Source organism: Mytilus trossulus, chromosome 6 (assembly GCF_036588685.1).
Source record: "Mytilus trossulus isolate FHL-02 chromosome 6, PNRI_Mtr1.1.1.hap1, whole genome shotgun sequence".
NCBI lineage: Eukaryota > Metazoa > Mollusca > Bivalvia > Mytilida > Mytilidae > Mytilus > Mytilus trossulus.
In genome coordinates, this window is record NC_086378.1 from 26,041,849 (window position 1) to 26,059,731 (window position 17,883).

A 17,883-nucleotide genomic window follows, 5' to 3' on the forward strand; every position below is an offset into this window, starting at 1 on the left:
TCAATAAATGTTTTATAGATCTAACAAACAATGTAGTCAATTAATGTTTTATAGATCTGACAAACAATGTAGTCAATTAATGTTTTATAGATCTGACAAAGAATGTAGTCAATTAATGTTTTATAGATCTGACAAACAATGTAGTCAATTAATGTTTTATAGATCTGACAAATCAATGTCGTCAATAAATGTTTTATAAATCTGACATAGTCAATGAATTATCTCACAAACAATGTAATCAATTAATGTTCTGTAAATCTCACATAGTCAAGTAATTATCTGACAAACAATGTAGTCAATTAATGTTGTGTAAATTAGTCGTAGTCAAAAAAGGTTTTGTAAATCTGACATAGTCGAGAATCTGATATAGTCAATTAATGTTCTATAATACTGACACATTCGTCATGGAGGTTACTGTTCTTTTGAAATTTCTGTGTTTTTTTTGGTTTGGATAGTGGTTGTTGGTTGTTTGTGTCTTTTATTGATTTCAAGTATATTGGTAATAGACCAGCGGTAGAATCAGAAAAAAAAAATTTAATGCACCAACCGAACACACGGCTGAATTATATATCTCTGAAAAGAGAAAATTTGAAACTTTTAGATTAATGATGCCGTAATCATGATAAGTGGTCGGAATTTTTCATAATTAAGGTCAAAGGTCAACAATTATATATTTCCAAATATTCTCCTAACTGTTATTTTTTGTTAAAATTCAGAAATAAAAAAATATGTTAAGAAAGCAGGACAATTTTTCTTTCAGTATATATGTAGCTTGTATTGAATACCGTTTGTTTTATAAAAACAACGTTATTCTTAAACGTTAAATTGACGTTTTTTCTTAGATAATACATTCTGTTCATTTATGACTTCATTTTCTTTCCATACAACGATGACCTTGAACTAATTGTTTTCATAAACATGCAAAAAAAAAACATTTGCAAAACTTTAAAGTCAAGTAAAGAATGGATTAAAGTTAATTTCATTTATTTCAGGTCCATTGGCTTTTTGAGTAAATTTTAGAAATTTTCAATTCAGACTAAAGCTGATTAAAAATATGTGTTGTTCACAATCCAAATGTATCTATATAAGGTTTATGCAATATATAGAAGCGTCATGTCATCGTTTTTGACGTTCTATGACGTTCGTAATGTCAAAATCGTCCTATCGCAAAAACAGAAATAGCTTTGTTGTCAAAAGCTTTTCAAAATAGTAATGTTTGTATAATGCCTTATTATTCTATAACATAATAAAACTTTTGTGTCAAGTATAAAAATACACATCTTTATAAAAGAAACGATACACCTTGACAAGATGAAGCTGTCTCATTGAAAATTAAACCACGTTTATTTTAAGGTAATCCGGCTAATGAACCATGCTTTATATTTACATCACTTGACATCCGTTGTCGTCGTCTGATAGAACTTGTTTTTAAACTTCTCTTGAAAAGTTGACCAATTTCCAGCAAACTTGATCTGAATGATCATTCAGGTATTTAGAAAAAAAATATGTATCTCCTCCTTAACCAACTATGAATTGACGGTGCAGTTGCAATAAGTAAAACATAATCACAAAAGAACTAGCGTTGCGTAATATTTTGAAACCTATCATATATAGATAGAGACTATTCTACTTTGACAAAAGTCTCATACTGTCTAATTGCTCATAAAAATGAGAAATTGTAATCAGCAAAAAATCATTAAGAACAAATGCATTGACAAATAGCTAAAACTATTTGCTTTTAATATAGTCAAGGCATTCAATAAGAATCTTCCCAAAAATTTAGATTTTTTTTTGCCTATTATCTGAAAAACTTTAACACTGTAAGAAACTGTAAATCAATGATAAGGAGTATAACATCTGCCATAATCACAAATGACTGAAATTGCAAACTACTCCATAAACAATATTTCCATTTAAGGGAAATTCAAGGAAATTAAGGTTTCCCTTGGTCCAAAAGGAACGAGATAGATACTGTATATATGTCTCCTGTCTCCTGTTATATACATACGAAGATGTGGTATGCGTGCCAATGTACAATTTTCCATCCACAAGTCACAGTGTATAACAAAGTTAACAATTAAAGGTCTTGGCTCACATCGAACAAAAAGCTATAAAGGGCATAAAAATTACTTATGTAAAACAACTCAAACAGGAAAACCAGCGGTCTGATATATATTCAAAACGAGAAACACATATGAACCACATTAAATCGAACCACTGAACAACAGACTCCTGACATAGGACAGGTTCATACATTAGCGTTTTGAAAAGGTTCAAACCTTCACCCTGATCTGAGACAGTAGTGTAACATTACAATATAAAAATAACATAAATGCATCATCTGCCAGTTGCTTCCCCCTTCAGTCAATTGGACACAGTTATGAAAAGGACACAATCGATAAATTAATTTTCTGGTGTCTGAAAATTAAGAATTGCAAAAACTTGTCCCTTGTGAGTTTATGTATTGTCGATTTCGGGTGTTGAAAGCTATAACAGATATACAAAAAATACTAAACTTCAACTGATCAAAAAGTTCAGAAGTAATATCAATTGACCATTTTTGATAATTTGATAATATTTAGAAGAGAGGGACGAAAGATACAAGAAGGACAGTCAAACTCATAAATCGAAAATATGTCAGGAGCCTGTATTTCAGTGGTTTTCGTTTGTTTATGTGTTACATATTTGTTTTTCGTTCATTTTTTTATAAGGCCGTTAGTTTTCTAGTTTGAATTTTTTTACATTGTCATATCGGGGCCTTTTATAGCTGACTATGCGGTATGGGCTTTGCTCATCGTTGAAGGCCGTACGGTGACCTATAGTTGTTAATGTCTGTGTCATTTTGGTTTCTTGTGGACAGTTGTTTCATTGGCAATCATACCACATCTTCTTTTTTTATATTGACAACGCCAAGGCTAAAAATGAAAAAGACAAACAGACAACAAATAGTACACATGACGCAACATATAAAACTAAAGAATAAGCAACACGAACCCCACCAAAATGTGGGGGTGATCTCAGGTGCTCCAGAAGGGTAAGCAGATCCTGCTCCACGTGTGGCACCCGTCGTGTTGCTCATGTTTTAACAAATCCGGTAAATAGTCTTATTCGGTAGATCACATTCATGAAAGGGAAAGGGATTGTAGTTACAACGTAGGGAACAAATCCGATATCATCTGTGAAACGGTTATTCCATAACGGTCAACCAACCCGTGATGGCGTCCGTAAAATTTACGAAGAGATGATTTCAACTTCACCATTTGGAACTCTTGGTTTAATAGCTTCCTTGTGAGCAGCAACCATCATAGCTTAGCATTTGGGCCTTATCGTGAAAACAATAATAGAAAGAAGTCAATAAGTAAACACAGCAGGAATATTCAGAAATACAAGGTCTATAAAAATTAATACCAATAAAACTTAACTATCTATTAACTTCTTATATAGTTTACTGCCCTTGAGAGATCTTTAGTGATCCATTTCTGCCTCTTTTACCCGACTGGTTAAAAGCCGGAATTTTACTTTCATTTTTGTTTTTTCGATCAGATGACCATTTACCTTCATTGACAGACTCCTATCGTGTTGGCCGTTTCATTAGGTAATAACTGGTATAATATTGATGAGAGATCTGATTTTAGGTAAAGAAACAACACAACATTTTATTTGTCAGTCACGACGCCCTGCATACTCACAATCGTATTAATCAAATATGAAAATAAAGCGTTCAAATTGTTAGCATATATCACAGAAAGTTATCGACTTAATTTATCAGAATATAAAACACACATGTTTAATAAGCAAATGAAATACGTAATGATAATACATCATAATATGATAAATAAAAATACAAATGAGATGAATCCTTATTGTGTATTTCCCTTCGGTCTGTCACTTCACAGTATAGACCATTAAGACTGTTCACATCCGTTTTATGCATCTTTATAAATATGTAAATTCTAGTCAATGATACGTTTGACCACACTATTATGTTTTGACCATTGTCCCATTTATTATGAATGTTTTATGATAACAGAAACTTGGATGAGTGCTAGAAATCGGCTATGTTGTACTTCATTTCCTCTTGTAACCTGAAATGATATTAAAGAGCATAATCACAAAAATATCGACATCCAGGGAAAATTCAATCGGAAAGCTCCTTATCAAAAGTTATTATCATATGATTTGCATATTAGGGAATACGTTAATATCGTTGGTCGAGAATGCTTCTGATAGACGACGATGACCGACCTACTTTTTGTAAAAAATATAAACAAGATGGCGACAAATATAACACAATCCGGCTCGACGTTTAAAATGTTTATGTTCACTTCGCGTTAATCGTTTTAAAAGTAAGATAATAAGCATAACACATTCATTTGAATGATAATAAGATGTGTTTGAAGTTTGTTTTTTGTATCAAATAGCAAATGTCATTTTGGTGTTGGCGAAAAGTCTACATACACAACATAGATCATTAGACTGAGCAACACGAATCCAGCCGGACGTTCTAAACATAACTTTATGAACTCCGGTAGGGTTTATAGATAATCCAGCGCCAACTATTTCACAACAAGAACATAGTATTTCCGGAAGTCATGCAAAAAATCTTACAAGTGAGAGTGAAATAAAAACACAATGTATTATCTGTTCGGTAATTTTGAACAGTAAGAGGGGTTCATATTTATTATTGACTTGAGCAATATCTTTTTATATATTAACTTTATATTTGTCTCGCTGTGTCGTTGATTCGGTGTTTGGTTGACAATTAATCCAAATCACCTTATTCTGATAATTATCATGATCTAATGGAACATTAACATAAACGTTTTTGTACAAAAAGTTATAATATAATATATAAACAACTAAATTTAACACCATTTTAAAATGTACCTACCGTTTTGATTTTTCACATATGCAGATGTTTCTGAAGGAGTATATTGTGTGGATAACAACAAAGACGGAGAAAAAAATTGCAACTATCGACGGAACAAACCATGCCATGTTGGAAGCATGTTTGAAAAAAGTATAGTAAAATATTTTACTTTGCACAACAACCACTGATGGCACTTTTGTTGATATAGGAATTAGTATTTTGACTGACGTTATATCCTGTTTTCCACCAGTATCAACACAGAAGATTTTGAATGTTATTATCGATCCCTCTTGATAATCATTCAATGTGTTGTTTAGTTTTATTGTACCGTTATCAGACACTACAAATATACTAGCGTTTAGATTGTCTTGTTTCACATGGTAAAAGAAAGTACCTGAAAAACAAGAACTTTGATATTAATAATGAAATAAAAAATTTAACAGTCAATAAACGTATAAGTTTTATTTATTTATGGCATGCTACAGCAATTTGTCGTAGAAATGTATAAGGTTTAGGAATTAAAGCTTCCTTTCTTGAGTTTCAAAAGGATAGCAATAAAAAAAAAAAAAAAAAAAAAAATATCTCGTAGCACATGTTTGCATTTGCTTTCTGCGTAAATAAGAAGTGACCTTACATGTGATTGGTGTGCTAAAAGGGTCGACACCACAGACTACCGTGATTGTTTGTGTGTTATTCACCTTTCATTAATAGGTTGAAGAACCTTAAGTTTTTTCAGTGATGAAGTGCCGGTGTTTTAGATTGATTGCATCAACAATATGTTGAGGATACAAGTACATATACACAGAAAAGATTTAAGCATAATCTTTTATACAGCAATTAAATATCTAACACGTGAAATATTTAAAAACCATTATTAATATACACACTTCCATAAAGCACAATAGATAATTCCAGGTAAATTTTTACTTGTTTGATTTACCAGTATTTTTTTTTTGTTTTCACCTGTCTAAATAAACTGGCTTTTTGCCATAAACACTTATCTTCACCACGACAAAACGGGTCCTTAACTTAATTGAATCGATGTGTATATATTAAGTATACATTTAAGTATTCGTTTTGTCATCTGATGAAATCGCACATTTGATTAGGTGGACAGTTTTCTATGCTAGCATTTTTTCTTTCTCACTTGATTTTTTACTAACGAGCTTACACAGTTATAAGATGGATGGGAGTCGAAGAAGGGAAGAAATCGCATATACTTCAGAGGAACCTTATTGTGTCAGGAGTATAACTATACATATATTCCATACTGTACTGTAGTTTTACTTTCATACTTGCAGTAAATGTCAAACAAAGATTTTTATCATTGTATAAATGTCTAATTATTCTAAGTTGACTTCTTGATTTCACTTCTCACACAACATTTTGTTTTAAATTTTGCTAATTCCAACAGTTTTAAAGTAACCCATGTTCTTATACAAACTACGGTTTAGTTAGCTTTTCTGAAACTCTGGACATGCAGAGAGAATTCTTACTTAAAAGTTATACGGAACAGGATCTTTTTTCCCTTCTGGAGCACCTGAAATTACCCCAATTTTTGATTGGGTTCATGTTGCGCAGTCTTTATTTTTTCTATTTTGGGTTTGTGTATTATTGATTGCCGATTCGTCTGTTTCTTTTATAGACAAGGTGTTGTTAGTTAATTTTTTTATTTATGAGTTTTAATGTCACTCTGATATCTTTCGTCCCGGTTTTATATCGGATCTCTTACCATAGGGACCAATGTCCTTATCTGAAGCCTCAACTTGACCAACAAAGGCACCATCACTTGCACTGCGCTGAACCAGAAATGTATATTCACTGTGGTAAAATGTAGGCGAGTTATCGTTGACATCATGTACAGTTATATTCAGGAATGCATTGTCTGTAAACTCATTATCAGTAATGTTCACATCACATTGGAGGTGGTCAGGTGTACCAACTATGTCTAGATCATAATCATCTGAATACGACAAAAGACCCGTTACTGAATCTATATCTAATTTGCCTGTGTTAGATCCACAATTCATAGTAAACTTGACAGTATCTCCATCATCATCAGAATACTGGTATAACGGGTCCTGCAGTACGAATCCTGCCTGTAATGACAATGCCGTCATTTGTCAAATAAATCAGGTTTTTCAAAGCCTATATATGGACTTTTAAAGAGAAGTTAATAGCAGTTATTCAACAACCGCATGACGCGCTAACTGACGTCGCTATGGTTAAAATTCCGTTGACACATTGTTAGCATATGTTAAAATTATTGTTCAGCATGTAATAGAAATATTATTCAGCATAGAATGAAAATATTGTTCGGTATATATTACAAAGTGTGTCCAATTGCGCAGGCATTTCATTCCTTAAGGTGGTAACCAACACCTTCACTAAAATTAATTTGGCTCGTTCAATTTTCATAAAATTTTGACAAAGTATTTATTTTTACTCTTTGACAGAAATATAAAAATTTCAAAAGATTTGAACCAACCAATTTATCAGAAAAAATACACTAGTTATATAACAGTTTGACAAATACAAATTTTGAACAGTGAGAAGCTTAATCTTCCCTTTACACCACAACATAATTAAAACGTTTATCTGATTTTACAGAGTTATCTCCCTGTAGTGTTAGGTACCACCTCAATTTGAAAATTTGTCATAGTAAGTACTTTAAAAAAGAGTAAAATAAAACTTTGTTCAGTAACAGCATGGAAGAAAGTGAAATAATAAAAATAAAAGAACTTCGAGAAAATTCACAACGGAAAGTCTCTATTCAAACGGCGTAATCAAAATCTCAAACAAAAAGAAAGGATTGATAACAACTGTTATATTATTGTCTTGGTAAAGACAACTCATTCATGATAAATGACTTTGAATAAGACCCGTGTTAAGTTACTTAAAAATGGATCGGTTAGAAAGATAATATTGCTGCAACTTAGGTACTTAACTGACTAAAAGAGGGACGAAAGATACCAAGGGGACAGTCAAATTCATAAATCTAAAACGAACTGACAACGTCATGGCTAAAAATGAAAATGACAAAAAGACAAATAATATTATACATGACACAACATAGAAAACTAAAAAATAAACAACACGAACCCCACCAAAAACTAGGGGTGATCTCAGGACTAACCTGTTCTAAAAGTATCAAAATGTACCACATGTAATACAATAACATATAAGATGAAATGTTTATGGACGAAAGCCAGTAAACATAAGGCCTCTACAAGATAATATACTAATGATGGTAAACTGTAATTAGAATTTTCAAATGTATAACATTTATGTGATAATTGTGCCATGCATTATATCAAAGTGTTCTACATTATTAACTTGAAATTATGTAAACATTTCATTATTCTAGAGGAAATGATTACTTACTGTGTTTTCATATGCATCCATCGCGTAATATTTCTTTGAGAAATGTAGTGGTTCGTTCACATTAACAATGTTGATAGTAAGGTTTTCAATGCTTTCTGTAAGCGAGTCCTTGACACTTATCATCAACAAAAAGGTTTTGGGTGAGATCGTCTCATAATCAATTTCATCTACTGTTGACACCTGTCTGTCTATAAAACAGAAACAGCTTTCAACTGATTTGAGAGAATGCTATTGTAAACAAAATATTTCCCATTTATTACGGAAAGATCAAACTTACACTTTATATATATATATTCTAAAAAAATACAATTTACTGAAAACAATTGGAGGTAAATGATTCATTTTACTTTAACAACTGATTCATTTTCAATATTGTGCGATTAAAAAGTATCAAACTGTTTAATCTATTTGAAGTAACAATGATAAAACCATAAAACTGTCCTGAATCCTTACTGATATTATATTTTTTTTAATACTTAAATGAAAATACAAAATACACAATTTTCAATATATTTAAACTTCAAAATCATCTATTTTGATGTTTGGAATTCCGATATATTGAAATTAAAAAACAAACATCTGAATGACGACGTAAAGTGTCCTATCAAGAGATGTTTTTTTTATTGCTGAATACTGGCCTTTCCTATCATCAATGTAAAAAAAAACAGGGTTTAAATTTTGCTGTAGAGCTTATATCAACGGTACACATTATACAGCAAAGGATGCGTATTTCAACAAATAACGATCGAAAATATGACGCCATAAATATTCGGAAATCATCATTTTGATAAAAAAAAAAAAAAAAAAATACCTAATATAACTGAAAGTAAAACTGACTATGAATGACGTTGAATTCTTCTGTCAGAATGATATTTGGCGTCACTATCTTAAGGATGTATTCTTCTGACTTTTCAGTCTCGTTCAGTCTCGTTGAAATCTCGTTCATAAATTATTTCCAAAACATATGATAGAAGTGGAAAATATCAATGAATTTTAAAAATATTATAATCAAACATAACTCTGTGAAAAAATTGTGTATTTACCATGAACGGTTTTTGAATAATCCAGTTTTCAAATATTACGACCATTCAAGTCAGTATTTTTAGTCAAAATTTTGAGAAAATGGGTGAGGGATACAAAAAATGAGTTTACAAGAATAATATACATCCCATCTCATTTTGGTCTTTTCAAATTTCTTAGATATGTATTTTTTCAATCATTTATAACAAAAAAGTTGAATTTATATGCATTTTGTTCTTTAAAATGAGAAAAATCATAAAAATACAAAATTGGCAGTATGGTAAATTTTACACAAAAAAGCATCAAAATATGATAAAACTTTCTTATATTAACACCTACCTATAGTTTTTGTAAGTTAAATTTATTCAGATTGGTCCACTTCATCTTTATGGAAAGTATGAAAAAAAGTTTAATTGTGGAACTGTGATTTTTTTCACGATAATAGCCCAAAAATAGGTAAAAATCGATGAAAAGTGAGAAAATCATCAAAATTGGGCATTTTCAAAGGGCCGTAGCAAAAAAAGAAGCACACCACCATATGATTTTTTCTTCACCAATTGATTTGTTACAGTCTTATAAACCTAAAAATCAGGTTAAGAAAAAAAGTTTAATTCTAGAAATTTTTGGCTCCTCAGAGGTGTATATCCTTAATATCATAATCTTCAATTTCTCTCATTTTTGTTTATTATTGAGGGCTGACGTGTGTCTTCTGGTATTTTTATTTGACCAATGTGATTCCGTTCTTAGACTTTTCGTTTTTATCTGTCCCCTCGGTTTCGTCATTGTTGTTCATTGTAGACAGAATAATAGCTTCTTACTTACTTGTATTATTTACATGGAAATATATATCCCCGTCTTCTGGTATATACGACACAGATAATATATGAACATCAGAACTATCAAGGTCTTGTATCAATGGCTGAAATATTGTAGTACCCACATTAATGCCTTCCAGAACATTTATTGTGGCTGGTAAGTTAACTATAGTAGGAATGGAATTAACATCTGAAAATATATGAAAATAAACCGCTATTTGCTGAAATTTAATCCTAAAACTATTTCAGATTACAATTAAAAACAATCTCACTTTTACCTATCGTTTTGAGTGAACGATAATGATGAACGTTCCAAAATGAAACATTTTTTTTCCAAAAATTATCCATAAATCGTTTGTACTATTTATTTATGATTCACAAAATACACGCATTGCTCGCAGGTGCCAATTTTTTCTTCAAAATAAAGCATAAATCAGGATGTCGGTTTAATCTTTTGAATTTTATCCTATATAAGTGGGGTCTGTTATGGCTTACTATAATTTGTCTCATTCCTAAGGAATCTTTATGGCAATCAGCTTTATATGCTGTTTGGCTTGAAATTGGAATGACCATTAGATAGCATAAAACAATTAAAAGACCATAACAAACTACATAATTTTAAAACAAACCTGTTATTCGCACTGATAGAGTTTTAGGTCCCACCACATTCATGCCGTCTGTAATATTGATTTGTAATTCATATCCCGGTACTGTTTCAGTTTGTATTGGACGAGACAATGATACAGCACCAGCTGTGAAACAAGTAAATACTTTATATATAAAAAGAAGATACGGTATAATTGCCAATGCAACAACTATCCACCTATCAACAAAAGACCAAAAATGACACAAACATTAACAATTATAGGTCACCGGACGGTCTTCAACAATGGGCAAAGCCAATACCACATAGTCAGCTATAAAAGGCCATATAAAGCAACAGTAGTAAAACGCTGTACAATAGTCATACATGGATTAAGCGAAAACAAATCCGTGTACAAACTAAAACTATACACATCAACTTCTATCATTGCCTATACTATATAGGAATTATATAATATTATCAATATACTAAACCATGTTATTATTATTTTTATCATTACTTAGAGTGCTTATATAGCGCTTTTCTAAATAAAACTTTACTCTAAGCGCTTTACAATGCATATAAAAAACAATGATACAAGGACATTTAAACAAATTGAAATAAAAGAATCAAAAAAGAAACCGTAAAAAATACAACACAATACATGAAAATAAAAAACTATTTTCAAAAATAACTTTAAAATATAAACAAATTTTGAAAAGGTATTAAAAGAAAACCACAGAAGTGCGTGAATTTAAAAATTGAACAAATCGCTTTTTGTCTAAGGATAAAATGTGTAATGGAAATAAAAATGCAATAAAAAGTTAGTATTATACATTAAAATATATACTGAGATCGAATAAAAGTCTAATACTGTCCGATTATCAATTATGTGGAAAAGCCTGTCTGAATAGATAAGTTTTAATGTTTTTCTTGAAAGCATTCACAGATCCGTGTTTCGCAGTTCTTTCGGCAAGTCATTTCATAAAAACGGCGACCGCTCTATCCAACCGTCTATCCGTATGTTTTTGTTCTAACTATTGGTTTGACTAGAAGCATGTCGTTTTCTGACCGAAGAGATCTTGTTGGCCTGTAAAGGTAAACTAGTTCTTGAAGGTACACGGAAGCTTCTTGTTTAGCTTGTTGAGCTTTAGACACATAAAGCAGCAATTTGTATATTTCAACGAAAATAAATACGCATAGGCATCAATTTTACCTTACGGAAAATGATAACAAAAGTCGTCATTTAATTTTGAAGATGACAATAAAGTATTCGAATATCTGCAAAGGCAGTTAAAAACTTTAAACGGACCATCTTTAAGTTTAAAGTTTTGTGTCTAAATATCGATTTTTAAATATTTCAGTGTAATACCATTTATGAAATAAATAAAATTGGAAAAAATATATCGCGTGTTTGCCTTAAATCAAAAGATGTGATAGGAAAATAACATCTTAATATTAGACCAATTGTGCATTTGGTTAGCTTGGTACAGTGTATTCAATTTCGTTATATAAGGGAAAAAGTTGCCCTGTATCGTTTCTTCAGTTAATTAGTGTATATAGTTATCTCCCTGTATTATGTATAATAAAACTGTGACTGATGCCGCTTAAGGTTAAATCAAAACTGATATTAAGATAATAATTACATTCCATATATAATGGCAAAAGTACTATACCACTGTTCTTATCTAATATATTAGTACTCGCTATCTAGCACTACATGATTCTTAATCTAGCCTATTCATATTTCACAATTCATTTGGCGTGCGTTACTGTATCAGTCATTAAAACTTCACTCTGGCGTAAACAGTTTTTATCCTGGAAACTGTCATTTGTATATTTATTAGTATTTAACATTTTGTTTTATTTTTCGCTCAAAACTTAAAAAAAAGGAACAACAGATACCTTCTAACTAACAATTGCACAACACCCCTTAAATGATATGTGTTGAACCCTCATTGAATAAACGCATTGGATTTAAATATTTTAATATTCTATTGAAATATTTGTTTTTCTTTCTTTATCAAGAAATTTGTCTTGCAATATAATAATTTGCTCTGACGTTGATAATAAACTTACTTAATGGGTTGATTTGAAACGGTTCATTTCCATTGGTATACACCAAACTGAAAAGCAAGTGATCGTTTTCTGGATCAGTACCAAGTACAGTATATACAATCTGTCCAACTGTTCCCTTTGATGAAATGTTTGCGTTAGCTGCAAAAAAGGATAAAAAATATTCACTTAAAATTGAAACATTTATCTGTTGTTTGTTGATATCTATTTTTATATTGAATATTTTTTTTAATTGAACCTTTCTCCTGCAGTTTAATGTTATGTTTAATCATGCGTTCTCTCTTAATTTGTCTAGGACTAAAGTTTATACTTTTCTGCAAATGTTAAGACAATAACAGTAATTCCCGTATTATCATATGATATGTTGGGTATACATCGATGAGACAGCAACCCAACGACACAAACAACAAAACAATATAAAGAAAGCTAACTGACCCACATTCTATTATAAAAACTTTAAATGTATCTGCTCTTTACCTATATTTGGGCATAGCACAACATCTTTATTTGTGAAAGTTAACACATCTATCTCTTTACTTAATTCAGTGACTATTGGAAGGGAATTGATTGATATTTCATGTATTGGGCATGATTTTTGTAATTACTTGAAATTGGTTTTGACCTAGTTTTTTAGTATTCGCATAGCACAATTATAGCGTGAGTGGGGCATCCATGTACTAAAAGAGGGACAAAAGATACCAAAGGGACAGTCAAACTCATTAATCTAAAACAAACTTACAACGCCATGGCTAAAAATGAAAAAGACAAATAGACAAACAATAGTACACATGACACAACATAGAAAACCAAAGAATAAACAACACGAACCCCACAAAAAACTAGGGGTGATCTCAAGTACTCCGGAAGGGTAAGCAGATCCTGCTCCACATGTGGCATCTGTCTTTTTTCTTATTTGATATCAAATCCGGTAAATAGTCTTATTCCTTAGGTCACATTTATGAAAGGGAAGGGGATTGTAGTTACGACGTGAGTCACATTCTTGTTCATAGTTTGTTATTATCTGCGTGTTGTTACATTACTAGCCAAACTGGGGAGGAAGGTTGGATGCTGGCAATCCTATTTAAACCTGTAAAATGTGTGTGTGTCTTTTGTATGGTTAAGTATTTGTATTTTTGTTTTTATAAAAAATGATTATTAAGTAAAATGTTTTCTCACGTGAATACTACTTGCCTTGAAGATTGGTGAGAGACGGAGGCATATTGCGGAGAAGGTAGATGAAGAAAATCGAAGAATCGTTCCTTCGCTGGTCAGCACATAAGATATCTAATTTGTATTGTCTTTGGGTGTTGTAATTAAGTACTTGATTTGGTCTAATGTATATGTTGGTCTCTAAAAATAAACAAATTGATATTGCGATAATGCATTGAACATTCAACCGGTTATAATGTGAAACTTTACACTTAAAAAATGTCAGCATAAATAAATACAGGAAGACCTGTACATGTTAAACCAAATTATTGTAATTACTATTTCTGTAAGTAAGTATCTACAACTCTCAAATGATTGTGCTATTCGCATATTTCTTGATCGGTGCGAAAAAAGGTTTTCCTCACTTTTGAAATATCTGTTTTCGCAAAATGATTGGTCAAAATTTCATTACATCAATTTTTTCTTGGTTTTAAATGCATTATCCTATTGTGACGACATGAAAAATACGACCATACATGATGACGTCACATATAAAGAACACAACTTTCTCCATACATAGAAACAGATTCCATCACTTTAACTCGTGTATAACGATATTTTTCCACTCTTAACAGTAAAATTTAAAAGCTCGACAAGCCTAGCGCTTAAAAAAAAGTAGAATTAAACTGTCTCAAGTACAGAAATATCGGAACATACTTGTTGCATTGGTGGAATCGATATTTAACCAATCTTATGAACTTGAATTGATGCTATTTCAGATGCAATAACGTCTGGTTTATATCTACAACTATTTGGATAGAATGAGATGGTTTTGTATTAATTTGCCTCATATGAGTAAAACAACTAGTTGGCCGGTGATGGTGCACAATTAGTTTCAATTAAAATACTGACTGTTATTCGTTGATATGTCAACCCATATCTCTATTATAGGAAATGGTATAACCAGTTTACACAATGTGGTACCGTCGAACGTGACAATAACTAAACTGTTCGACATTGATATCACGTATAGCTGGATATGCATTTATTAGTCTTGTCTAATGCCATGTGTATCACTCCTATATCATTGTCAACTTCCAATCAAAATGTGCATTTTGTAAAATGGTGCAAAGTATGTTTTGGTGTTGAGAAGTAAAGTTTAAAGTGTATGATGTGAAGTTGTAAAGATGTATTGTGTGTTGATAGTAGTGAATTCTACATATTTTTGGGTTGTTCTTTTTTATTTCTTGTTATCTTAATACATACCAAATGGTTTTATTCCAGGTTGAAGATAGAAAATTGCCGAAGATGAGGTATCATTACATATCACTGTATCGTTTGTTGGGTCGGTAACAGATATGGTATACAGTAATGACATCGTGCTGAGCGTTTCTGGTATTTCACAACTCATCGGTAAATTTGAAATGCTTGGTGCCTATTTCAATCAATAATAAATGCAGATTTAACAATGTTTAAATATTCGAAAGGTTGTTAAATGCAATAAAAGTGCACGTATATAAGAAAGTTGGTGTTTATGTCTTTGTTGTCTTTGGAAAACAATAAATACACTTATATGACTATAACTACGATGATTGAAGATAAATATACAAAGATAACAGTAAACAAGTAAAAATGCTGCAGAACATAAAAGATCAAAACATGTCTTCTATCTCTTTTTGGTTTTTGTCATCAACCTCAAAATTTAAACATTACCGTTTGTTTTTGTGATTTACGAAGAGGTTACATTCTTTTGTAGCGTGCGTGATTCTTGTTCCATACTTTTCTCATATAGATTAATTCTGTCAACCGTCAAGATTACTAGTCTATATATATAATTCGTATTCCATATACCTTACCATATTTGAATTAATTATGTCAACAGTCAACACATCTGTGACATTTCTACGATGATCGCCACATTCTATATTTAATGCATAGCTCGGGGTAACATCAGAGTTCAGTATTTTGCCTGCTTTGAGGAAGATTCCATAATAATCTAAAATATGCAATATTCATAAATAATGGTATCATATTGAAATGCATGAACTACAATTGTGAATTTGACATCACAAATAAAGTTGATAATGCTTACCTGATTCAACTAACCAAATATCATGAAAGTCGAATCGAACCTGACGTTATAAAAAAAAGGTAAATTTACCAAATGTACATTTTTTAAAAATCACAAGTCAAAACTGAACTGACAACGGTAAGTGTAAGAAAGAAACAGATCAAAAGAACAGAACACACATCTCCTTTTACAAATTCCATGAAAAGTCGACATCAATTTTGAAGGATATAACTTATATCTCAGGCCGCCGACCATGACAATTAAATTCATTAAGTGTCATTTATGATATAAATTAACAAAACACTTATCAGTTATGTATAATGCATCTTGTTTATGTGTTGCCATGACCAAGTTTTTCGCTATTAAAGCACTTTTCATTGATCCGTTGTAATATTTTCAAAATTGCACTCAAAACCAGATTTAATCCACCATTTACTACATAAGCAAATGCCTGTACCAATTCAGGAATATGACAGCTGATCTCCATTCGTTTGATTTGTTTGAGCTTTTGATATTGTCATTTGCTCGAAGCACAAAATATTTACTAACTGGCTATTTCATATCTGAAAACAATTAGAAGTGTGAGTACAAAAACAACGGTTAGTGTTCACTGTATATTGAAATATAATATATACGAACCTAACGTTGGAGGTAACTTTTCCAATGAAAATGTGTCAGTATGCGCGGTAAGTACACATGTTATTGTGTCATTAACATCTACATCTGTGATGTTTAATAAATGTAGAAATGTTTTTGTTATGGCCTCTTCTGATATATTTGTGTTCGTAGGTAAACTGTTGAAAACTGGAGGCTAAAAAATACGATTTGAAAAATTATTTACAATATATACTTCTGTCTCAATTCAAAAATGGCTTCTCTTGATGATTAAGGACAAAATGAAAATGAAAATAGGAATCAGGTAGCTTGCCAGTACCTGTTTAAGCAGAAAACCAATTAAAATGAGCATAAAATATATTTAGTGTATATTTACTCTTAATCTGGATCCTACTTATATTTCAATTCTAGCAAGATAAGCGCGTCTTTATCAAACATATAATAAAACATCTTATTACGATCTCAACATTCATTATTAGATTTATTCTAATAAGAAGAATCAAGAGATAGGCGTGGCACATTTTGAATTATGAAAAAGCCTTGAATTTAACAGAATATTTCTCCAGCCTTTAGTTATGAACTATACCACACATAGAAAATACCCATTAAAATATATCATGTTCTAGAAAATGATTGATCCAAACGTCATAAGAATATTTTTTACAGCACATGCGTGAAAACAGTTTTACAATAAAATAATGTAAGCTTTTCGAAAATGATATACAATATAATCAAATTGTACACTACCGTATTCCGTATGAGGTTAATCGTAAAAACTCCAGTATCATTTCGTCTCAGATCACTACATTGTACTGTCAATAGATAGGACGGTGTAGTATCATAATCTAGAGTTGTTCCCCCTTTCAGGTATATTCCATAGTCTATCAATCGAACAAAAAAATAAACAATCGTTTATCAAAAAGGGGCATACAATGTCGGTAAAAAAAGTAAAATAATAACTCGAACATGTCAAAAGATAATTCAAATCAGGATGGTAAAATGTAAAAAAAAACCTAACACTTCAAACTATAAAATATTTCTTTTTTCCGGTTTCGAGTTCAAAACGGTTCATTATTCACAATGTATATTAATACTATATCGGTAGAATACAAAAAATGTATAAAATTCTAACATGACGTACTTCAAACGCTTTGAGTACACACCCGTGGTAAAATATGAATATATTGGTTGTGCTGTTCCGATTGTACTCCCACGTCATATGATTGTTTATGGGCGAAGTACACGACGTCATTGAAAGATGACGTAATACTTTAAGCATTTTACGGGAAAATACACGCTT

At 31.1% G+C, this 17,883-nt stretch overlaps 1 protein-coding gene across 1 annotated transcript in view; it reads right to left on the reverse strand.

The window, feature by feature from the left end:
* Nucleotides 1–3,789: 3,789 nt before the first annotated feature.
* Nucleotides 3,790–17,883, reverse strand: part of LOC134722450 (protocadherin Fat 4-like) — a 43,356-nt gene continuing 29,262 nt past the window's right edge. The window contains exons 27-38 of the mRNA XM_063586071.1: nucleotides 17,331–17,464; nucleotides 16,608–16,779; nucleotides 15,754–15,893; nucleotides 15,164–15,332; nucleotides 13,940–14,098; nucleotides 12,752–12,889; nucleotides 10,719–10,841; nucleotides 10,097–10,279; nucleotides 8,255–8,442; nucleotides 6,603–6,969; nucleotides 4,892–5,264; nucleotides 3,790–4,085 (exon numbers count right to left, since the gene is read on the reverse strand). Of these exons, the coding sequence (XP_063442141.1) occupies nucleotides 4,046–4,085; nucleotides 4,892–5,264; nucleotides 6,603–6,969; nucleotides 8,255–8,442; nucleotides 10,097–10,279; nucleotides 10,719–10,841; nucleotides 12,752–12,889; nucleotides 13,940–14,098; nucleotides 15,164–15,332; nucleotides 15,754–15,893; nucleotides 16,608–16,779; nucleotides 17,331–17,464 (2,186 nt within the window). The 3' untranslated portion in view covers nucleotides 3,790–4,045. The remainder of the gene's footprint in view (nucleotides 4,086–4,891; nucleotides 5,265–6,602; nucleotides 6,970–8,254; nucleotides 8,443–10,096; nucleotides 10,280–10,718; nucleotides 10,842–12,751; nucleotides 12,890–13,939; nucleotides 14,099–15,163; nucleotides 15,333–15,753; nucleotides 15,894–16,607; nucleotides 16,780–17,330; nucleotides 17,465–17,883) is intronic.